Source organism: Piliocolobus tephrosceles, unplaced genomic scaffold (assembly GCF_002776525.5).
Source record: "Piliocolobus tephrosceles isolate RC106 unplaced genomic scaffold, ASM277652v3 unscaffolded_38612, whole genome shotgun sequence".
Classification (NCBI taxonomy): Eukaryota; Metazoa; Chordata; class Mammalia; order Primates; family Cercopithecidae; genus Piliocolobus; species Piliocolobus tephrosceles.
Genome location: NW_022322768.1, coordinates 1 through 20,672, shown reverse-complemented (window position 1 = coordinate 20,672; position 20,672 = coordinate 1). Strand labels below are relative to the sequence as shown.

General features: G+C 36.4%; 1 protein-coding gene across 1 annotated transcript; it reads right to left on the bottom strand.

The window, feature by feature from the left end:
- Window positions 1–19,819: 19,819 nt before the first annotated feature.
- LOC113223094 (olfactory receptor 5K1) lies at window positions 19,820–20,665 on the bottom strand (the record flags this gene model as incomplete). The annotated part of the gene is made up of 1 exon (XM_026452671.1): window positions 19,820–20,665. A coding segment is annotated over one exon (846 nt), but the record flags the coding sequence as incomplete, so codon positions are not given.
- Window positions 20,666–20,672: the final 7 nt, after the last annotated feature.

The following is a 20,672-nucleotide window of genomic DNA, read 5'->3' as shown; positions in this document are numbered from 1 at the left end:
TATATACCCAGTAATGAGATTGCTGGTTAATATGGAAGTTCTATTTTTAATCAACTCAGTTTCATTAATAGATAATATTATTTTTCTAGTTTTTTGTTTTATTTATTGATGATCTGATATCTGTTATTTTGTTCTAGTTCCTTGAGATGTAAACTTATGATTTTTATTTGAGATCTTTCTTCTTTGTTAATATTGGCATTTATTGCTATAAACTTCTCTCTTAGAACTGCTTTTGCTGCATCTAATATGTTTAGGTATGTAGTTTCCATTTTCATTTGTCTCCAGATATGTTTCTATTTCTCTTTTGATTTTCTCTTTGTCCTATTGGATGCTTAGGAGTGTGTAATTTAATTTCTACGTGTTTGTGTGGATTTTCCAATTTTCTTCCTGTTATCGTTTTCTGGATGCATACCATTGCTGTTGAAAAAGACACTTGATATTATTTCAATCTTCTTGAATTTTTAAAGACTTGTTTGGTGGCCTAACATATAATCTATCTTGGAAAATGTTTCATGTGCACTTGAAGAAAAATAATACTGCTCAAGTATACTGCTGCTGTTGGTTGAAATATTCTGTATATGTCTGCGAGGTTCCTGTAGTCTATAGTGTTGTTAATGTCTACTGTTTCTTTACTGATTTTTTGTGTTAATTATCTGTCCATTGTTGAAAGTGGGGTATTGAAGTCCCTCACTATTATTATATTGCTATCTATTTCTTCATTCAGTTCTGTTAGATTTGCATTATGTATATTTAAGTGTGTCAAGATTGGTGTATACATATTTATAATTGTTACATCATTTTGTTGAAGTGGCTTCTTTATCATTATATAATGACCTTCTTTGTGTTTTATGTCAGTTTTTGACTTAAAGTCTAATTTGTCTCATAGAAGTATAGCCATTCTTGCTCTCTTTAAGGTCAATAATTAAGTACTTATTGATAGGTAAGGACTTACTACTACAATTTTTTAGTTGTCTTCTAATTATATCATCTTCCTATGTAATTTAATGATTTTTTTGTAGTGGCATGCTTTAATTTCTTCTCTTTATCTTTTGTGTATCTGCTGCAGGGCTGCAGTTGTTGTTGTTGTGGGTGTGTGTGTCTGTACTTACCATGAGGTGTACATAAAATATCTTATATCTGATGAGCTTAAGCTGATCACAACTTAGCTTTGACTGCATACGAAAACTATACATTGTATTTACTACTCCCCTCACATTTTATGTTGTTAATGTTACAATTTGATTGTTTTATATTTTGTGTACCCAAACCTAAATTATAGTAGCTATAGTTATATTTATCCTTTTATCTTTTAACTTCATACTAGAGTTAAATGTGATTTGTGTATCACCTTTATAGAATGAGAGTATTCCGGATTTGATTATATTCTTACCTTCACAATGAGCTTTACATGTTCATATATTTTCATGTTGTTAGGTAGCATTCATTTGTTTCAACTTGAAAAACTCCCTTTAGCACTTAGGCTTTTTTTTTGTCTGAAAAGTTATTGTCTCCTTTATTTCTGAAGGACATCTTGCTGAGTATAGTATTCTTTGTTGGTGGTTTTATCCTTTCAGCACTTTCAATGTATCACTCACTCTCTTCTGGCCTGAAATAATACCCTGATAAATCTCCTGTTAGTCTAACTGGGCTTCTTTTGCACATAACAAATTGCTTTTCTCTTGCTGCCATCAAAATTTTAGGTTTGTTTTTGACATTTTGAGCATTTTAATATAATGTGTCTTAGTGCAGATTTCCATATACTTAATGTATTTAGAGTTCTTTGGGATTCATGGATTTGGATGTTTATTCCCTTCTTCAGATTTGAGAATTTTTTCATCATTATTTTTCTAAATAATCTTTCTGTCTCATTCTATTTTGCTGACACTTCTGGATCTTCCATAATGTATATATTCATTCACTTAATGATGTCCCATAATTTTCATAGACTTTATTCCCTCTTTTTCATTCTTTTTGCCCTCTGTTTCTCTGATTGGCTGATCTCCAGTGAGTTTTCTTCAAGCTCACTAATTCATGTTTTACTTTATTAAGTCTGCTGTTGAATTCTTTATGGAATGTTTCATGAAGTCATCTAAAGCTCCAGAATTCCTGTTTGGTTCTTTTTAATGGTTTCTATTTCTTTAAGTTTCTAATTTTATTTATTGATTTCATTATTACATTTATTTGTTTATCTGTGTTCTCTTGCATCTTACTAAGCTTCTTTGAGATTATTATTTTCATTCTTTTTAGGCAGTTCATAAGTATCCATTTCTTTCGGGTCCAGTTAGTGGTGATTTATTTTGTTCCTTGGTTGGTGTCTCATTTTCCTGATTGTTCATGTTCCTTGTGGCTATGTATTAGTGTCTGTACATTTGAAGAAGTTGACACCTATTTCAGTGTTCACAGACTGGCTTTAGCAGGAGATGCCCTTCAGAAGTCAACCAGTCTAGAGATTCTTGTTAGGCCATTTGGTGGAGTTCATGGGTGGGTGGACTTACTGTTGGAGTTCTTGGCAGGTTGGCGTGGAGCTAGTGTTCACTGGGATCAGTCAGGATCTTGGATCCATGGGGGAATTGCCTACATAGTTGGGCTACAGGGTTTTGCCCGGATGTTGTGTTATTCTGTGTCCTGGGGCTCTGGATGCCAGCTTGGTCCATGGAGCTGCAGGTGTTATCCTGGAACTGGGTTGGGCATGGAACCTGGGTTTGTAGGAGGCTGGGCTGGAGTCATAGATTTTGCAAACAGGTGTGTCACAGGGGTCTGCTTGAAGCCTGGGGCCGCAGGAGCTGGCCTTTTGATGTGGTGGGACTGAGTCTAGGGCTGCAAGGTTGGCCTGATACCTGGGTCCCTGCATACTTACCTGGAGCTTGAGGTTGCAAGGTCCAGCCTGACATGGATGTCAGCTTGAAGTGTGGGACTACAAATGGGGGCATGTCACAGGGATGAGCCTGAATTCGTGGACTGTGGGTGCTTGTCTCATCTGGGTCTGCAAGGGCTGGCCTGGTTCTGGGGGTAGGTCTGAGGCCTTGGAATGAGAGGCAATAAATAAATGAGGCCAGCCTGGAAGCTAAGTTCCTGTGTGCTGTGTAGGAGTCTCAGGTCATAGGGGATGGCCAGGCACTTGGGTCCATGATAAATTTGGGTGATTATTTCAGTCTCCTTTCCGCAAGCAGAGTCTATCTCTCTCATAGCTGTGCTATGCAGGCATACATATGTGTTGGGAGGGCGTGACATGAGTCATATGAAATTGTCCTTTTCATTCTCTTTAGTCTGTCTTATTTCTGTTTTATGCCCATGTTCTGTAACCTTCAACCTAGTTTCCTTAGTTTTTGTGAAAGTATTTTCATGCACGGATAGTTGTTCTAATAGATGTTTTTGCTAGGAGACAAACAACGGAAAGTCTTATTTCACCATTTTGGTCTATCTCCAAGCTTTGTCTTTGAATTCTTAGTTTTTTTAAGAAATTTGCTTTTATAATTTAAAATTTCAAAATTTTTAATATTGTTTCACTTTGATATAGCTTCTATTCTTGTATTTTGAATGCTATAAATTTTAATTTGTGATATGATTACTTTTGGAAATTTTATTTTGTTGTCTGATTTGTGTCTTTTCCTCAAAGTATTTTTCTTTCCTTCCTTTTTTTAAAAAAAAGTTTGTTTGTTTTCCCATGAGATCTATGAAGCCCTTCTATGTCCAGGACTCCTGTGGGATTGATTCAGGCTGTCAAGTGTCTATTGTATTGAATTTTGCTTGCTACCAAATCCTTTTTTTTTTTCATCCTTTCCATAAGAATTGACACCAAGGGCATTCCCTATTAAATATCTACACACTAAACTCTATCTAACATCTTATTTGCTCTTGAAATCCAATCACTGACAATTAGTTTTGAAAGAGATGGATTTGGCATGAGAAGGAGAATGTATTTTTCATTTCTGGTATACCCCCTACTTGATTGAGGCCCCTCTAGAGAGAGATGTGAGGCAGAACTTAAAGTCTGCATGAAGGATCTGCTGAAACTGTCAGCAAGGGCTGAGGGCCAATCTGCTTATGGAATATCTCAAAGATATTTTAATGAGATTCTAGGTTTAAGAAAAGTTTGATGATCATGCCTCATATTGGAATTATTTGTGAAAAAATATATTTTGACGTGCCATTAAGGTGCCAGTTTTATACCATTTTTTTGGGGGGGGTAACAAAAAGGTTTCATATGGGTTAGTCTAAAACATTTTAGCTTCTTGAGTACAAGTTTTACTCTTTCAAGTTGACACTAGGTCTTATTTAATTTTTGTTTTAACTCAGCACCTCTACCTTAGTGCTTCACATGTTGCAAACCTCAGAAGTGGGTTGGCTGAATAAAGGGATAGATCTTGCACATATGGAAAAAATAAAAACGAAAGAAAAAGTCTTCTGAATTGATTAATGGAAAAACAGTAAACCGGGAAATAGTCAGAGAGCATAATAAGAAAGGGGTGATGTTTTACATCAGTCTTAGGTGAAAATTGGAATTGCCATTTATATGTTATCTCCAGGGAAGGTGAGAAGACGCCATACGGAAAAATATTTGTACCATATAATACTTTGAACTTATCCAACTTAGCACTGTAAGAAGTATAGACAGCAAAAGAGCAGCAGAAACCAGAAGCTTAGCCTAAGATAAATTTTGAAGAAATAAAAATGATTGATCTTTGCTACTGCCTAGGAAACTACAAAGTCCTCGGTTAGGCAGAGCCAACATGGAAAGACTCAGGTATAAGTTGCAGGCTGTATGTTTAATGTTTAATAGAATGAATAATTAGTAAATGTTTCTTTAAGAAATATTTAAAAACAAATTGTCATTAAAGACTCAAAGTTTTTACAATTATTTAAAAAATTATCTTCAAAATTCAGTTTTCTGAAGTTTTGAAAGTGGGTTATTCATTAACTACCAAGGCCCAAAGAGGATGAATACATTTTGATAGTATCAGGACAATATAAATGTTTGTACGAAAATATAACCTTTCCTACTTGTGACTCAAGAGCTACAGAAAATGGAACAAAGTTATGAATACATGTATTATGTATATGCACGTGAGATATCTTTTGAATACAGGTAGTTAATTTATTGTATATTTTTGTTGTTTTTGTATCACTGCATACATTTTTTCTTGCTATAATTTAATACATATCTTTTGAAGAAAGGAATAAGTCCAGCCCACCAGCAAGGCTTTGAAAAAGAAGTACACAATTATATTTTCAAATAGTTAAAATTTTATTATTTATTTTTAATTTTATTTAAATAACACATTTATGAGATTTCAAATTGATAGAAATAATTTATCATAATATCAGTTTTAAATCTTTGAAAGACATACAAGACTGACACATCAGAAGGTAAAATAATGTCTTTTATTTGCTCTGATATAGAAATAATTCCCTAGTATTGCATATAACTTTTTTCTTCTCCTGTACATAATCTTAATAGAGTCCCATCTTAATATATTATAATTACAATCTGAGAGTTACATTAAACTGAAAAATTAATATTTCAACAGTTAGTATGACTCTAGAGTTGAATGGCCTATAGCTATTACATTCTACTTCTCAAATGTTTAATCAGCATCACTTATGACCCAACATTTAAAGTTATGTGTTAGCTGGGCATGGTGGCTCACACCTGTAATACCAACACTTTGGGAGGCCAAGGCAGGCAGATCACTTGAGATCAGGAGTTTGAGAACAGCTTGACCAAAATGGTGAAACCCTGTCTCTCCTAAAAATACAAAAGCTAGTTTGGTGTGGTGGCAGGCACCTGTAATCCCAGCTACTTGGGAGGCTGGGGCAGGATAATTTGAACCCAGGAGGCAGAGGTTGCAGTGAGCCAAGATCACACCATTGCACTCCAGCCTGGGCAACAGAGTGAGACTCTGTCTCAAAATAAATAAATAAAAAATAAAATAAAATTATGTGTTGAAATAGACTTGCTGATAAAGCAGACTTGTACAAATAAGCAGTGCCAACTTTAGAGCACTTTTCCTGAGCTGGAAATGTGTAGGAATTGGAGACTAATATGATCTGAAGGGGCATGATCTGTAGAAGGGAGATAAATGGTGTCCCCAGAGATGAATGTATAAAATAAATATTCTCTAGTCCACCAAACTTTGGATACTCAGATAGTTGACAATTCATCCTGGATGACAGGAAATGGCATATTAGGATTTAGGTAATACGTCAATAATTAAAATGTAAAAAGAAAGTGTTAGCAACATTAACAATTTCTACAAATTAGTGTTTGTTTTTTGAAAAAACGGCAGACAGGAGGCGGGACTAACTTGCAGCGCCCTCTCAGATGAACAGAACAACATGTGGAGACTCACATAGTGAGTCCAAGAACTCCAAGAACTAGCACAGGCATACGAGGAAAACTGAAAGCGCCCACAGACCTTTTGAAAGAAGTGGCTTGCTGATGCACGCTTTGTGAAACAGCTGAAAAACTGTGAGTGTCCGACGTGTGAGTGGGGAAAGTTCACCTCCTAACACACATCCTCACATCCTCACTGGGGCACCTGAAAACCCAGGTCATGGAAGAAGGATTTAACCTTACCTAGAGCTGAAAAGAATTTAGAGAGCTGAGCAAAATATAAAAGTCGAAGAAGTACAGAAAAAGCCCTGTAGGCATTCCTGGTTCCCAGGGAAGCCATTTCTGACGTTTTCTCACAGAAGTCAATGGGTGTGGCGGCCGGTGGAATTGGGGAAGGACCACAGGTAGAAGAACGCTTTCAGCTGAACTTTGTAATAATTTTGACCAAGTGCAAATTTTCCTGGGCAGAATCCGGGGTGGAGGGAATGGGAAGTGCAGACAGCAGCACAGAAGCTGTGATAGGCAAGGAGGGGTGGGGCCTGAAAGCCCTGTTTGCTTTCTCAGCTAGAAAGCATGTAGCCTGGGGCAAGATCACAGCACTGCTCATTGGCTTTCTAGATATAAACTAGGTGCTATTGGTGGGGCATGGTGGGATTGAGAGTGGCCTGGCTGGCTGCATAGGAGACCAGTGAGGCTTGTCATTGCCAGCTTTTCCGCACTTCCCAGGGAACCCGTATGATGCAACAGAGGCAGCCATTATGCTCCTGGGAGCATAGCTCCATTGGCCTGAGAACCACACCCCCATCACCCACAGCAGCTGCAGCAAGCCCCGCCCAAGGAGAGTCTGAGCTGAGACACCCCTAACCCTACCCCGACCTGATGGTCTTTCTCTACCCACTCTGATAGCCAGAGAAAAAAGATACAATCATTTGAGAGCTCCATGGCCCCGCCCGTCACTTGAGAAATTCAAATACTTTTCCAAGTGACATCACAGCAAGCTTGTATCTCCCCTATACTACTGTAGCTGATGCTGTCTTGAAAGTGCTGTCTCCTGACTGGAGGCCTACAAACTCAAGCCATTATAGCAACTCATAAAAGAAAAACCCTGCTCAAGAAAGGAGAAAACAACAGCTAATTCCACCACTGAAACATCCTGGCTAACCATAGGTGTTGTGTCTGTCCAGATGACAACTTCACTGCTAGCACAACCAACATTCAAGAAAATCAGCACACTAAAAACTACAACCATGGACCCTCAAAGAGTCTACTTTAGTCCCCTGCTACCACCACAGGAGCAGGTGCTAGTATCCACAGCTGAGAGACTTAAAGATGGATCACATGACAAGACTCCTTGCAGACTCTCTTCAGTACCGGCCCAGAGCTCAGTAGCGCTGCTGGGTGGCTAGACCCAGAAGAACAATGACATCCACTGCAGTCTGAATCTCAGGAAGCCCCATCCTTAAGGGAAGGGGGAGAGCACCACATCAAGGGATCACCCTGTGGGACAAAAGAATCTGAATAGCAGCTCTTGAACCCCATATCTTTTATTTGATATAGTCTACTCAAATGAGAAGAAACCAGAAAAAATAATTCTGGTAATACGACAAAGCAAGATTCTTTAACACCCCCGGAAGATCACACTAGCTCACCAGCAATGGATCCAAATCCAGAAGAAATCTCTGAATTGCCAGAAAAATAATTCAGAAGGTCAATTATTAAGCTATTTAAGGAGGCACCAGAATAAGGGGAAAACCAACTTAAAGAAATTTAAAAAAATATAGAATATGGATGAAAAATCTCCAGAGATATAGGTAGCATAAATAAAAAACAATCACAACTTATAGAAATGAAAGACACTCTTAGAGAAATGCAAAATACATTGGAAACTTTCAAAAATAGAATTAAACAAGTCAAAGAGAGAACTTCAGAGCTTGAAGTCAAGGCTTTTGAATTGTCTTTGAACAAGGCGTTGAATCTGAAAAAAGAAAAAAATAATAAATGAAAATGACCAATGTCCCCAAGAAGTTTGTGATTACGTTAAGCGATAGAACCTAAGAATAATTGGTGTTCCTAAGGAAGAAGAGAAATATAGAAGTTTGGAAAACTTATTTGAGGGAATAATCAAGAAAAGTTTCCCTGACCTTGCTAGAGATCTAGACTTTCAAAAACAAGAAGCTAAAAGAACACCCTGGAAGTTCATCACAAAAACATTTCATCACCTAGGTACTGAAGAGAGCTATGAGGCAAAAGCATCAGATAACCTATACAGGAAAACCTTATCAGATAAACAGCAGATTTGTCAGCAGAAATCCTACATGCTAGAAGGGATTGGAGTCCTATCTTTAGCCTCCTTAAACAAAACAATTATTAGCCAAGAATTTTATATCCAGCAAAACTAATCTTCATAGTGAAGGAAAGATACTGTCTTGAAAATTAACAAGGATATTCAAGACTTGAACTCGGCTCTGGACCAAGCAGACCTAATAGACAGCTACAGAATTCTCCACCCCAAATCAAGAGAATATACATTCTTCTCAGCACCACATAGCACTTATTCTAAAATCGACCACATAATTGGAAGTAAAACACTCCTTAGCAAATGCAAAAGAATGGAAATCACTCACTCAAAACCACACAACTGAATGGAAACTGAACAACCTGCCCCTGAATGACACTGGGTCAATAACGAAATTAAGGCAGAAATAAACAGTTCTTTGAAACCAATGAGAACAAAGACACAACATACCAGAATCTCTGAGGCACAGCTAAAGCAGTGTTTAGAGGGAAATTTATAGCATTAAATGCCCACAGGAGAAAGCAGGAAAGATCTAAAATTGGTACCCTAACATTACAATTAAAATAACTAGAGAAGCAAGAGCAAACAAATTCAAAAGCTGGCAGTAGACAAGCAATAACTGAGATCAGAGGAGGACTGAAGGAGATAGAGACACGAAAAACTGTTAAAAAAAGGAATGAATCCAAGAGCTGGTTTTTTTGAAAAGATTAACAAAATAGACCACCAGCCAGACTAATAAAGAAGAAATAGAGAAGAATCAAATAGACACAATAAAAAATGATGAAGGGGAATATCACTACTGATCCCACAGAAATACAAACTACCATCAGAGTATACTAAAAACACCTCTATGCAAATAAACTAGAAAATCTAGAAGAAATGGATAAATTTCTAGACAAATACGCCCTCCCAAGACTAAACCAGCAAGAAGTTGTATCCCTGAATAGACCAATAACAAGTTCTGAAATTGAGGCAGTAATTAATAGCCTACCAATCAAAAGAAGCCCAGGACTAGATGGATTCATGGATTCACAGCCTAATTCTACTAGAGGTACAAAGACGACCTAGTACCATTCCTTCTGAAACTATTCCAAACAATAGAAAAAGAGGGACTCCTCCCTAATTCATTTTATGAGGCCAGCATCCTCCTGATACCAAAACCTGACAGAGACACAACAGAAAAAATAAAATAAAATTTCAGGCCAATATCCCTAATGAACATGGATGCAAAAATCCTCAATAAAATACTGCCAAACCAAATCTAGCAGCACATCAAAAAGCTTATCCACCAAGATCAAGTGGGCTTCATCCCTGGGATGCAAGGCTGGTTCAACATATGCGTATCAATAAATGTAATTCATCACGTAAACAGAACCAATGGCAAAAACCACATGATTATCTCAATAGATGTAGAAAAGGCCTTTGATTGAATTCAACACCTATTCATGCTAAAAACTCTCAATAAATTAGGTATTGATGGAACGTATCTCAAAATAATAAGAGCTATTTATGACAAACCTGCAGCCAATGTCATACTGAATGGGCAAAAGCTGGAAGCATTCCCTTTGAAAACCAGCACAAGACAAGGATGCCCTCTCTCACCACTCCTTTTCAACATAGTATTGGAAGTTCTGGCCAGGGCAATCAGGCAAGAGAAAGAAATAAAGGGTATTCAAATAGGAAGAGAGGATGTCAAATTGCCTCTGTTTTCAGATGACATGATTGTATATTTAGAAAACCCCATCATCTCAGCCCAAAATCTCCTTAAGCTGATATGCAACTTCAGCAAAGTCTCAGGATACAAAATCAATGTGCAAAAATCACAAGCATTCCTATACACCAATAATAGATAAAAAGAGAGCCAAATCATGAGTGAACTCTCATTCACAATGGGTACAAAAAGAATAAAATACCTAGGAATACAACTTAGAAGGGATGTAAAGGACCTCTTCAAGGAGAACTACAAACCACTGCTCAAGGAAGTAAGAGATGACACAAACAAATGAAAAAACATTCCATGCTAATGCATAGGAAGAATTAATATCGTGAAAATGGCTATACTGCCCAAAGTAATTACTAGATTTAGTGCTATCCCCATCAAGCTACCAATGACTCTTCACAGAATTAGAAAAAAGCTAATTTAAATTTCATATAGAACCAAAAAAGAGCCCATATAGCCAAGACAATCCTAAGCAAAAAGAACAAAGCTGGAGGCATCACACTACCTGACTTCAAACTATACTATAAAGCTACAGTAACCAAAACAGCATGGTACTGGCACCAAAACAGTTATATAGACCAATGGAAAAGAATAGAGGTATCAGAAATAATGCCACACATCTACAACCACCTGATCTTTGACAAACTTGACAAAAATAAGCAAGGAGGAAAGGATTCCCTATTTAATAGATGGTGTTAGGAAAACTGGCTAGCCTTATGCAGAAAACTGAAACTGGACCCCTTCCTTACACCTTATACAAAAATTAACTCAAGATGGATTAAAGTCATAAACAGAAGACCTAAAACCATGAAAACCCTAGAAGAAAACCTAGGCAATACCATTCAGGACATAGGCATGGGCAAAGACTTCATGATTAAAACACCAAAAGCAATGGCAACAAACGCCAAACTGATAAGTGAGATCTCATTAAACTAAAGAGCTTCTGCACAGCAACAGAAACTATCATCAGAATGAACAGGCAACCTACAGAACGGGAGAACATTTTTGCAATCTATCCATCTGACAAAGGGCTAATATCCAGAACCTACAGGGAATTTAAACAAATTTACAAGAAGAAAACAAACAACCCCATCAAAAAGTGGGTGAAAGATATGAACAGACACTTCTCAGAAGAAGACATTTATGTGGCCAACAAACATGAAAAAAAGTTCATCATCACTGGTCACTAGAGAAATCCAAATCACACTAGTTAGACTGGTGGTCATTAAAAAGTCAGGAAACAACAGGTGCTGGAGAGGATGTGGAGAAATAGGAACACTTTTACACTGTTAGTGGGAGTGTAAATTAGTTCAACCATTGTGGAAGACAGTGTTAGATAGATTCCTCAAGGATCTAGAACCAGAAATGCCATTTGACCCAGCAATCCTAATACTGGGAATATACCCAATGGATTATAAATTATTCTACTGTAAAGACACATGCACACATATGCTTATTGCAGTACTATTCACAATAGCAAAAACTTGGAACGAACCCAAATGCCCATCAATGATAGACTGGATAAAGAAAATGTGGCACATAGACACCATGGACTACTATGCAGCCATAAAAAAGGTGAGTTCATGTCCTTTGCAAGGACATGGATGAAGCTAGAAACCATCATTCTCAGCAAACTAACATAGGAACAGAAAACCAAACACTACATGTTCTCACTCATAAGTGGGAGTTCAAAAATGAGAACACATGGACACTTGGAGGGAAACAGCACACAGCAGGGCCTGTCGGGGGTTTGGGGGGTTTAGGAGAGGGATAGCATTAGGAGAAATAAATAACATAGATGACAGGTTGATGAGTGCAGCAAATCACCATGGCACGTGTGTATCTATGTAACACACCTGCACATTTTGCACATGTATTCCCGAACTTAAAGTACAATAATAATAGTAAAAAATAAGGAAAGGGAAAAAAGATACTGTGTTTTTTAGACAAACACATGCTGAAGGAATTTGCCACTTCCAAACCAGCACTACAAGAACTGCTAAAAGGAGTTCTAAATCTTGACACAAAACCTTGAAATACATCAAATTAGAACCTCCTTATAGCATAAATCTCTCAGGGGCTATAAAACAATATCAGAATGGAAAAACCCCAAGGAATTCAGGCAACAACTAGCACATTGAATAGAACAGTACCTCACATCTCAGTAATAGCATGAAACATAAATGGCTTAAATGCTGCATTTAAAAGATACAGAATGGCAGAATGGATAAGAATTCACCAACCAAGTATCTGCCATCTTCAAGAGGCTCACTTAACACATAAGAACTCAAATAAACTTAAGGTAAAGGGGTGGAAAAAGCTATTCCATGCAAATGGACACCAAAAGCAAGCAGGAGTAGCCATTCTTACATCAGACAAAACAAACTTTAAAGCAACAGCCATCAAAAAAGACAAGGACATTATATAATGATAAAAGGACTAGTCCAACAGGAAAATATCACAATCCTAAATGTTTATGCACCCAACACTGGAGCTCCAAAATTTATAAAACAATTACTACTATACCTAAGAAATAAAATAGATGACAACACAATAATAGTGGGGGACTTCAGTACTCTACTGGCAGCACTAGACAGGTCATCAAGGCAGAGAGTCAACAAAGAAACAATGGACTTAAAATATAACCTAGAACAAATGGACTTTGCAGATATTTACATAGCATTCCACCCAACAACTGCAGAATATACATTCTATTCTTCGGCTCATGAAACATTCTCCAAGATAGGCCATATGATAGGCCACAACACAAGTCTCAATAAATTTAAGAAAATTGAGATTATATCAAGTACTCTCTCAGACCACAGTGGAATAAAATAGGAAATCAACTCCAAAAGGTACCCTCAAAACCATGCATATACATGGAAAGTAAATAACCTACTACTGAATGATTGTTGAGTCAACAGTAAAATGAAGATGGAAATTAAAAAATTCTTTGAACTGAACAATAATAGTGACACAACCTATCAAAACTTCTGAGATTCAGCAAAAGCAGTGCTAAGAGGAACGATCATAGCATTAAATACCTACATCAAAAAGTCTGAAACAGCACACATACACAATTTAAGGTCACACTTCAAGGAACTAGAGAAACAAGAACAAACGAAGCCCAAACCCGCAAGAAGAAAGGAAATGACCAAGATCAGAGCAGAACTCAATGAAATTGAAACAATAACAAAAAATACAAAAGATAAATGAAACAAAAAGCTGGTTCTTTGAAAAGACAAATGAAATTAATTGACTGTTAGTGAGATTAACCAAGAAAAGAAGAGAGATCTAAATAAGCTCAATTAGAAACGAAATGGGAGATATTACAACCGATATCACAGAAATGCAAAACATCATTCAAGGCTACTATGAACATGTTCACACCCACAAACTAGAAAACCTAGAGGTGATAGATAAATTCCTGGACATACATAACCCTCTTAGATTAAACCAGGAGGACATAGAAACCCCAAAGAGACCAATGAGAATCAGTGTTATTAAAATGGTAATTAAAAAATTGCCAACAAAAAAAAAGTCCAGGACCAGATGGATTCACAGCTGAATTTAATCAGATATTCAAAGAAGAATTGCTTACAATCTTATTGAAATGGTTCCAAAAGATAAAGAAAGAAGGAATCCTCCTTAAATTATTCTATGGAGCCAGTATCATCCTAATACCCAAACCAGGAAAGGACATGACAAAAAAAAAAGAAAACTACAGACCAATATCCATGGTGAACATAGATGCAAAAATCCTCAACAAAATACTAGTTAACCAAATCCAACAGCATATCAAAAAGATAATCCACCACAATCAAGTGAGTTTTGTACCGGTAATGCAGAAATGGTTTGACACATGCAAGCAATTAATGTGATACATCACATAAACAAAATTAAAAACATAACTCATATGATCATCTCAGTAGATGCAGAAAAAGCATTTGACAAAATCCAACATCGCTTTATTATTAAAACCCTCAGCAAAATGGCATAGAAAGACATACCTTAAGGTAATAAAAGCCATCTATGACAAACCCACAGCCAACATTAAACATTATACTGAATGAGGAAAAGTTGAAAGCATTCCCCTGAGAGCTGGAAAAAGACAAGGTTGCCCACTTTCACCACTTCTATTCAACACGGGACTAGAAGTTCTAGCCAGAGCAATCAGATAAGAGAAATAAATAACGGACATCCAAATCAGTGAAGAGGAAGTCAAACTGTTGCTGTTCACTGATGATGTGATCATATACCTAGAAAACCCTAAAGACTCCTCCAAAAAGTACCTAGATCTGATAAATGAATTCAGTAATGTTTCAGGATACAAAATGTACACAAATCAGTAGCACTGCTATACACTGACAGCGACCAAGATGAAACTCAAATCAAGAACTCAACCTCTTTTATAATAGCAGAAAGAAAAACAAAACAAAATAAACAAACAAACAAAAAACCACTTAGGAGCATACTTAACCAAGGAGGTGAAAGACCTCTACAAAACTGCAAAATGCTGCTGAAAGAAATCATAGATGACAGAAGTAAATGGAAACACATCCCATGCTCATGGATGGGTAGAATCGATATTGTGGAAATGACCATATTGCCAAAAGCAATCTACAAATTCAATGCAATTCCCATCAAAATACCACCATCATTCTTCGCAAAATTAGAAAAAACAATGCTAAATTTCATATAGATCCAAGAAAGAGCTGGCATAACCAAAGCAAGACTAAGCAAAAGGAACAAACTTGGTGGCATCACATTACCTGACTTCAAACTACCTGACTATAAGACTATGGTCACCAAAACAGAATGGTACTGGTATGAAAATAAGTACATAGACCAATGGAACAAAATGAAGAACCTGGAAATAATGCCAATAATTACAGTCAACTGATCTTTGACAAAGCAAAGAAAAACATAAAGTGGGGAAAGGACACCCTATTCAACAAATGGTGCTGGGTTAATTGGCAAGTCTCATGTAAAAGATTGAAACTGGATCCTCATCTCTTGCCTTATACAAAAATGCATCAATATGCATCAAAGACTTAAATCTAAGATCTGAAACTATAAAAATTCGATTCTAGAAGATAACATCAGAAAAATCCTTCTAGATGTTGGCTTAGGCAAAGATTTCATGACCAAGAACCGAAAGCAAATGCAACAAAAATAAAGATAAATAGATGGCACTTAATTAAACTAAGAATCTTCTGTACAGCAAAAGAAATAATCAGCAGCCTAAACAGATGACCCACAGAGTGGGAGAAAATTTTTACAACTTTGCATCCAACAAAGGACTAATATCCAAAATCTACAAAGAACTCAAACAAATCAACAAGAAAAAAAAAATAATACCATTAAAGTGGGTTAAGGAATAGATAATTCTCAAAAGAAGATACAAAAGTAGCCATCAAACATATGAAAAAATGCTGGACATCACTAATTATCAGGGAAATGCAAATTAAAACCACATTGGGATACCACCTTACACCTACAAGACTGCCCATAATTTAAAAATAAAAAAATATTAGCATGGATGTGGTGAAAAGGCAACACTTGGCATGGATGTGGTGAAAAGGGAACACTTATGCACTGCTGGTGGGAATGTAAACTAGTACAACCACTATGGAAAACAGTATGGAGATTCCTTAATGAACTAAAAGTAGATCTACCATTTGATCTAGCAATCCCACTATTGTGTATCCACCCAGAGGAAAAGAAGTCATTATATAAAAAAGACACTTGCACGTACATTTACAGTGGCATAATTCACAATTGCAAAAATATGGAAACAGCCCAAATGCCCATCAACCAACGAATAAAGAAAATGTATACCATTGAATACTACTGAGCCATAAAAAGGAAACAAATAATGACTTTCACAGCAACCTAAATGGAGTTGAAGACCATTATTCTAAGTGCAGTAACTCAGGAATGGAAAAGCAAGCATCATATTTTCTCACTTATAAGTGGGAGCTAAGCTATGAGGATGCAAAGGCATTTGAATGATACAATGAACTTAAGGGACTCAGGTGGAAGGGTGGGAGGGGAGTGAAGGATAAAAGACTACAAATTGGGTACAGTGTACACTGCTCCTGTGATGGGTGCATCAAAATCTCAGAAATCACCACGAAAGAACTTACCAATGTAACCAAATTCCACCTGTTCCCCCAATACCTATTGAAATAAAAATAAAATAGAAATACCTACAAATTAACCCAAATGTTAATTTTTGTATACATGATGAGGCAAAATTATGATACTAACTGATGAGTCAACAGGAAGATTCACGTTATCATGTCATTCAATGTGCCAGTTCCTGAAGTGACAATGCTGTCTAGGTAAGTAAGAATTGTCAGAACACAAATACTCCTAAGTGAGCCAACCACTTCTAGAATTACTTTCCTCTTAACCATTTCTCCGTGCTTCACTCTAGTGTCTATCTTCAGCCATTGTTCCAATATCTCACCCACTAATTTTCTGATATAGTAAACATGCTTGAACTTTAGTGTGAAATGATTATGAGAAAGAAGTGATCAATTTGATGAAGTTGATGAAAATTGTGTTGGATTGCCACTTGAATGAAATGTAAAGGACATATTGAGAAATATGTCCTTGCAGACATGACAAATAGGTCCTTGAAGACATAAAACAATTAAAATGGAAAAAAGAACAAACGAGAAAAATATAAACAAATTCAAAAGAGAAAAATTTGTACAATAAAGAAGTGATGCCCCTGTGGTGTCACTGATCGTTTTTAAAAAAATCAACCTATTATTATTATTATAATTATAATTACTATAATTCCTTGAAGTAAAATGTTAAATAAAGGTTGTTTTGAATTTTCATACTTTAATTTTCTGAAAAATAATATCAAGGAAAATCCTTGATATTTGATTCAGTCTTTTTAAAATTTTTAAAAAATTAAGGACACATTTGTGATCATAACTAAACTTTGGTTAAGGATGAGATAAAACATTTATAATTTTTAATTTTATTTTTCAAAATACTATTTTAAACATGTCTGTTTTCCTCTGCATACTATAAAATGAGTTGAGATTTTTAAAATATTGATTTTTTCAGATATTTTTCTCCCATAACCAGTAATTCTCAGATAAAGCCTGCCTGTAATTCTGTCTTACCCAATGACTATACCTGCCATTTCAGACAGCAGCCAGGGCAATTCACATTTATTGATATAACAGAAGGAGGCCAGAGTCACACAACAGTGTTATACTCACTTTTTTTTTTATTTCTGAGCATACCTTTGTTATTCCAGACAGAGAGAATAGATTAAGACAGAATCTCATTTTTGAGTCCAATTTTATTCCATAAAAGTACATTCGGGAAACATTTGTAATGATGTGAAAATTAAGTAGCATCCTAGAATTAAGGATTCAGTCAGTTGGGAAAAAAGCAATGTCAGAAGGGAAGCGTCAGTGTTGCCTGGAAAGGGTTCTGTGGTTTCAATTCCCAGGGGGTGTCCTGGCATGGGAGTGGGGTGACAATTGCTCAGGGAGGTTTGGTGACCTATGTGCAAAAGGGACCTTCAAAAGGGACCCATGTAAGCTTTCAAAATCCTACATTGTAGTGGTATTGTGTAGCATCAGAAGTGCAAAAATGATGCATTTCAACATTTCCTGGACTCATTGGGAAGAGGTCAAAAGAATTTACTCAGAAATTAGCACAGCAAGAGTAAAAGAGAGAGAGCCAGCCAACCCAAAGCCTTGTGGGTTGGATAAATAGACATTTTAGCTGAAAATCAATGTAGCCTGAGGAGTAGACATGGATGTAGATACCTGAAGTGATAGTGGCATGAAGAAATAACCAGAGGGTCAAATAGGTTCAAACATCTCACAGAATCATAGCTTGGACAGAGCTCATATATAATCTGGCACCTGTGCTCAGTGCCATGATACCAGGCAAGGACCTATACACTTATATGCAACGAAGGAAGAATGTAGGTAGTGTTGGGTAAATCCTAAATTGATGGAATTTAATTTGAAACCAACAAGATCTTCACATGTCCGAGTATAACTGGAATGAACTAAGTTAGATTTTCTTGGAGGTTACAAATAAAAACTAGGTGGCTATATTTTTGCGTTGATGAGAAATGCATAGAATGCATAGAAATGCATAGAAATGCATCTGCTATCCTATTACTTTTTCTGTACAGACTCAGCATATTGGTTTTTCCTGTGATGCCAGCCTCTGGTGGCTGGTTAGCCTGGAACACTTGACAATTGCTTTCTGGAAAGTTAGGCAGGTCCTCAGAGCAAGAGGTAGAAGGGAGATTTTTTTCTATTATGTGACATAGGTCCTTCTAAATCCAGAAGTTAGTAATAAAAATTGTGGCAATATTCCATTATTTAAGAAGATGGAAAACTGGCGTTTTTTTGTAACTAATATGACCCAACACCCAGAACAATGCCTACATATAGCAGGATTTCAATAAGTATATGTTGAGTGAATAATTGGAAAGTAATTTTTAAAATGATATCACATTAAAGTCATTACTCTACCCACAATCCCAACTTCAGGTTTTGCAACAGTGAACAGAAAACAAAAAATAGATAAGCTCTACCTACAGTTTAACAATGCTATGTTTTACATTTCTATATATAATATACCTAGGGTAGTGTCTCTATGGTTGAAGCGTTTCCTCACCTCTCAGGTAGGAGCACAGAGACACTGTGCCTTACTCACTGACAAAGCAGCTCTTCAAATCCTACATGAGGTTTGAACTGTCTTTCTGGAAGTTTATGTTATGATATCTTTATGTAGGTAGATATGGGAGTAGATAGAACTCTCAATGTAGCTTGTCTTGAAAATTGACATTCTGTGTTTAATATTTAACTCAATAATAATTTAAATTTGGAAATCTGATATTCACTATTATTTGACATTTCGTTTACCCAATACTTCCTTTCTAACTACAGTAATGTCCCCATAATACTATTAAAATTGATTTCTCAAAATTCGCTTGCCACAATTTTGTTGCTCATGGATGTAAGTGATTTTATTGGTTGACCATCACATGATCTTAAGCCCTTTCAGTTTAACCATAATGCTCATGCTCTAAGCTATTAAAATAGCTTATCTAGTTATCAGTGCTTAATGGAATGGTCTTTTCAACTTGTAACTTCCAGTTTTACTGTGTTCTTTTGGATGCTTACCATCCTTGATGCCAACACAGACCAAGAGCTTGACAACATACTACGCTGTTACTTGAATGAGTTCAAAATTAGAATTTCATTTTTGTTATTCTGAATTTTTACCACAGTTTACTCTTTCGTTTGTATATTCTACCCTTACCTATTGCCACTTAATTTGAAAGTTTTATTATATATTAAAATTTACTTATAATTTGTGCATTTCTGCTGTGTAATTTCACATGGATGTTTTTGCTACATTTAAATCATTAAGCTATGGTGGATATCACTTCTTTCCATCTTTCTTGAGATTATTTCTTCATCAGAATTTTTCTTAAGACACTTATTACTTCCCTATTTCTCAGGCTATAAATGAAAGGATTTAACAAGGGAACTACTATTGTAAATAAAATTGCAGCTGGTATATCTTTATCCCCTTCTTCAAGCAAATTTGGTCTAATGTACATGAAGAAAAGAGACCCATAGAATAATGAAACTGACAAAAAGTGGGATGCACAGGTAGAAAAGGCTTTGGCCCTTCCCTCTTTGGATTTCATTCTGAAAATAGTAAGAAGAATATAGAGATAAGATATTAAGACACTACCTATGGTAAAGACTTGAACTGAACCTGAGAAGATGAATAGAACCAGTTCATTGATATAAGGATCAACACGAGAGAGTCTATACAAGGGAAGAATGTCACAGTAAAAGTGGTTGATGTGATTCGATCCACAGAAAACTAGCCTAAATACAAGCCCTACATGAATCATGGAATGCAGGTTTCCAGCTATGAAGGCCCCTGTGGTCATCTGAATGCAGAGTTTCTTGGACATCATGATGTGGTACTGCAGTGGGCTGCATATAGCCACATAGCGGTCATAGGCCATTGCTGCCAGAAGAAAGCAGTCTGCAGTTTCCACAGTGCAGAGAAAATAAAACTGTACTATACATTCATAGAGGGAAATCCTTTTGTCCTCAGAAAAGAAGTTCTGTAACATTTTGGGGGTAATGGCACAGGCACAGCAAGAATCCACAAGAGCCAGGTTTCCCAGAAAGATGTACATTGGTGTGTGAAGTCGACGGTGTGTAAATATCAGTGCCACCATACCAATATTCCCCACCATGGTGATCAGATAGATGGCAAAGAACACCACAAACAGCAGA